The sequence below is a fragment of the Sinocyclocheilus grahami genome, unplaced genomic scaffold, assembly GCF_001515645.1.
Source record: "Sinocyclocheilus grahami isolate Dianchi unplaced genomic scaffold, SAMN03320097.WGS_v1.1 scaffold1130.1, whole genome shotgun sequence".
NCBI lineage: Eukaryota > Metazoa > Chordata > Actinopteri > Cypriniformes > Cyprinidae > Sinocyclocheilus > Sinocyclocheilus grahami.
The window spans coordinates 555,505-559,905 of record NW_015506309.1 but is presented as its reverse complement, the minus strand read 5'-3'; the positions used below and the strand labels follow the sequence as shown (position 1 = coordinate 559,905).

At 36.5% G+C, this 4,401-nt stretch overlaps 1 protein-coding gene across 3 annotated transcripts in view; it reads left to right on the top strand.

Moving 5' to 3' along the window:
* The window catches only part of LOC107567149 (protein prenyltransferase alpha subunit repeat-containing protein 1-like), a 15,586-nt gene extending 11,810 nt beyond the window's left edge, over positions 1–3,776 (top strand). Inside the window, exons 7-8 of one of the 3 annotated variants that reach the window (XM_016252779.1) lie at positions 674–1,011; positions 3,158–3,776. In XM_016252779.1, coding sequence (XP_016108265.1) covers positions 674–1,011; positions 3,158–3,219 — 400 coding nt within the window. In that variant the 3' untranslated portion in view covers positions 3,220–3,776. Of the gene's footprint in view, positions 1–673 lie in introns of all 3 variants that reach the window. The other 2 variants (XM_016252780.1, XM_016252781.1) reach the window with 2 other exon arrangements.
* Positions 3,777–4,401: the final 625 nt, after the last annotated feature.

Sequence of the window (4,401 nt, the reverse complement as noted above, 5' to 3'; positions counted from 1 at the left end):
CACAAAAATAATTTCTTTTTTAAAAACATTTACTGGTCATGTTCCCCCCCCCCCCCATACATTGTTTTTAGAAATTAGTTTTTTTTTCCATAATATTATAAAATAACAGTTTTCAGATTAAGTTGTTCTACTACAATTCTCTGGTGTGGTGATGTCTAGTATAGCACAGAATTTGATCAAAAACATATTTTATGATACATTTATGGCGCATTTGAAAGCTTTTTAAAGCTTGAAAGCAATCATTGTAATTATTATTATGATTTCTCCTGTCATGTTCTGTTCCATGAAAGAAAGTCATAAAGTTTTGGAAATACATGAGGGAGTGTAAATGATGACAGAATCTATGTGACAGCCAAGTGCATAAAATTCTCAATGAGATATTAGTTTCCACAATGTTTATCTCTGTTGTAAATAAAACTGTATGTAATATAGTTTGGGGTGTATTTTTTTCACTTTGGATAGTGTTGCTTGTGGTTTTTGAAGATGAGGGCATGTCTTTTAAAAGTTGGTAAGCCTATTAATTTTGTTATTCTAACATTGCATTGTATTTGCTCTGCAACTATCATATCACACCTAAATAATAATGTAAAGTGCATTTTTTTATAGTCAACTGCATTTTAGTACATCAGGTATGTGGTTTTTGAACAAACTCAAATCCAGGCTTCTCCAACAGGCGACATGTCTTCTACCTGTGGCACCAGTGGCGGAGGGAGCACCTGCAGGGGGCAGGGTCACAATCTCCACCTCTCACCCACACCGATGTCCTCCTCAGCGAGGAGCCCTGTGACGACAGCAGCACCTCCCAGACCATGGACGTTGACTGTGTTCTGGACGGGAGCAAACACGGAAGCTACACCCAGGACACAAAGCGACTAAAGCGGGGACCACTGCTTCCCCACCCTGCACTTCCCTCCGAGCACACGTTTGTCTCTAGAATCCTCACGGACTGCCGGAGCACCGAGCAAAACCGCTTTGCCATTGCCTACAGGAAGTGGCTGGACTCAGTTATAGGTCAGTAGTGTGAGAAATGCTCCGCCCACCATGATATGGGAGAACTGTGATAGGTCAACTTATTTCTGGCTCCAGCCGCCCACACCCGGTTCTCTGAAAACAGCTGGACTCCTTGGCCGGCTTGTCAGAGCTGCTCTGCCAGAGCAAATTCCCACTCATGATGAAAACCCATGACCTGTCTCGGCAGTCTAAGCCTGGTCTGTTTTAGCTGCTTTAGTTCAGGTACTGGATATCTCAGGTCTGTTTTCAGTGTACAATCCTCTTTTCTCTATCAGAAGCTACAAGTTTGTAGTTTTTTCATATAGTTTTGTTGGTTTTTATGTTGTTTAAAGTCTTCCACCACAAATCAATTACAGTATGCTCTCATCATGTTGTCTGCAGTTTTGCTATTCCGGCCGGGAATCTTAAATGCACACTATGGTGCACACTTGAAGGGAACACTTAGAGCCCAAAGTGATTCTGACCCAGTTTCCCTCTTTTGTTTAATTGAGGGCAGACTGGCTCTTGAATCCCGTCTACTGCTCCTCTTTGGACTTTTGTACTAAAGCATGAATATTTTTCAGCGATTACCTAGACGTTTTGATACAATCAGTAATGTGAGCACAATCATTGAATTTAAAGATTCCTTGAGCCATTTGATATGAAATAATAGGGCTAAAGACAGACATTTTCATGAGTTTTAATAATCTTAAATCAATAAAGCAGATTAATGAACACATAAAGTTGACAGAATTTCTAGACGCTGTCCTCATTCAGGTGAGTATTTGTATTATATGACATATCTGTTGCAGGGTCAGCATTTCTTCAGTTCATGCAGATGATTCTTGGGCATTTGAGAATAAATGTTCCTGAAGCACATCGTCGTAACTCCATTAGAATAACAAAGGCCACGTTGTCACATGGACTAGCCTCAGCATTTAAGCACTAGTTTTGGGTTATAGTTCATCCAGGTGGGCTCACAGATTCATGGGTTTTCGTGATGAAAGGGAATAGCAGAAGTAGGAATAGGCGTTTCTCAGCTTGGCCCAAATGTGGCTGCAGAAATAACATTCTGCCACATTCAAGCCCATCTTGTGCAGAACGGTGCTTATTCTCTGCACTGGGGGAGTGTGGACCCCTGAGGGGCCTGGGTTTACAAATGCTGCTTTGTTTAACACTATTTTGAACTTAAAATATATTTATGCAAATATAAAAAGTGAAATGTTGTTGGCTTCAATTATGTGATGATTTATTAAAGCTAATAAGCTATTAGACAGTTATGGTTGACTCACTGTTACTCAGTAATTATTAAACTTGTAATAAACTGAAGTTTCACAGGCTCAGTCTTACATTGACAACTTAATTCTTTCACAGCTTACTTAAGAGTAGGTTCTGAAAATCTGATTAGATATTATATCTCGCTCTTAAATTAGGACATATGCAAAACTATTCTTGTTAGGTGAAATCATTTTAACATTCTAGCAAAGCTTATATGAATCCATGTCTTTCAGCATATCTGTAAGACTTGCAGAGTTCGATCTTAAGTTTCACATCATAAAAGTCTAATTTTGTTCTTTAGTTTCTTTTTTGCACAATTGCACAAGAACTAGATTTTTGAAAGTAGTTGTTACATAACTTCTTGACTGACTCTCAGACTTTATAAAGGGCCATGTCAGAGTGCTTTTTTCTGTTCCTTCTTTTCTTGGACCATGACCTTTTTTTTTTTTTTGAGCTGCAGCAGCAAAATCACCAAATGTCTGTCACAAAATTCTGAAAGGTTCCCCTCAAGAATAAAGCCAGCTTTTCCTCCACACCATTCCTCTGTATAATGCAATGTTTAGCAACTGCACTGACAGCGTTTGATCATTTTTCACTCTTTAGAAGTACAGGAGTGTGCACAGGTGCTTGTTTTTAGATGATGATAATATAAGAGTTTAGCAGCTTTTTTTAACCTCCCTTGCACCTGCTGTTAAACAAACTGCTCCTAATAGAGTACTGTATGGAAGAATAGTCTAAAACTGGAATGCATCTGCAACGAATGCCTTTATATTTTGTCACTTTGATCTGAATAGTTATCTTTTTGCATGTACATTGTGTCTACTGTTGTATTGGGATCAAGGTCACATTGTCATTGTATTTGATTACTTTTTATTATATTTATTTTTAGGATTTCATGACCCATACATGCAGAGACCGAGACACATCACGTTGATTTTTTTGGCTCCCTAAACAATTAACAATTAGCTCTTTGTAATAATGCTATAAGTGGTTTTAATATCTATTGCCTACTAACTTTTAAACTCTTAATGGACCGTCTTACCAGTTACATTGTTGAAAACGTACAAATTTCAATATTTATATCTTTATCTATTCAGGGCTTCCCGTTTCATAAATAGTCCTACATTACCTTAAGAGGTTTTAAAGATGTGTACATTAATGTGAATTACACATAGCACATAGTATTTCCAGTTGTGTCATGTCAGTTTCCATTGTCGTAATGTCAGTTGCTGTGTGAATACCAAAAGTTTAACAGCAGTTACACTGTAAAGCATAAACACGGATTTGAAATGACTAATACATCTATGCAGATGCATGACAGAGTTCATTTAGCTTTAGAAAGAACAAATGTAGCCTAAGAATTTGTATTTTCCTCATGTATTGTCTGATAAACTGATAAGGTACTGTAGGTTTTTACAGCCACAATAACCAACATTTATAGCATCTCATCCATTATGTATTTTATATTTATTTGTATTAAAAACTGTAATGACCGTACATGTTTTGTCAGTTGTTTTAAATAAAGCTAGCCTACTCTGAAAAGGTCCATCTCACATTTTAATGTCCTATTATTTTGCATTCATGACCATTTTGTTAAGTTATTTATTTATTTTTAATCATGTCATGTGTGTTTCTTCGATTACACATAATTACCCTGTAGCACATAATGTTCACAGATTTAGGGTTGGTACTTTTTTATGTTTTAGAAAGAAGTTTCATCAAGGCTGCATTTATTTGTAAAAAAAAAAAAAAAAACTTTAAAAACAGTAATTTGTTAAATATTACAATTTAAAATAACTTCTCTATTTTATTTTAAAATGTAGTTTGCTCAAAGGAAAGCTGAATTTTCAGCATCATTACTCCAGCCTTTAGTTTCACATGATCCTTCAGAAATCATTCTAATATGCTGTTTTGTTGAGGAAACATTTCAGTTATTACCAAATGATTGCTTGCTTCCTCTTTTTATTCTATATATTTATAGCTTTCTTTAGTCGGAGGGCTGGGCAGTCATTTTGTAACCAGCTTCATTTAATGCCATCGAAAGGGCTTTTATACCGATTTGGTTCTGTAGGTTATTTCTTACTATGAACTTAAAGCAGCATTGCATGTACAGTACAATACCGCTTGACGTTT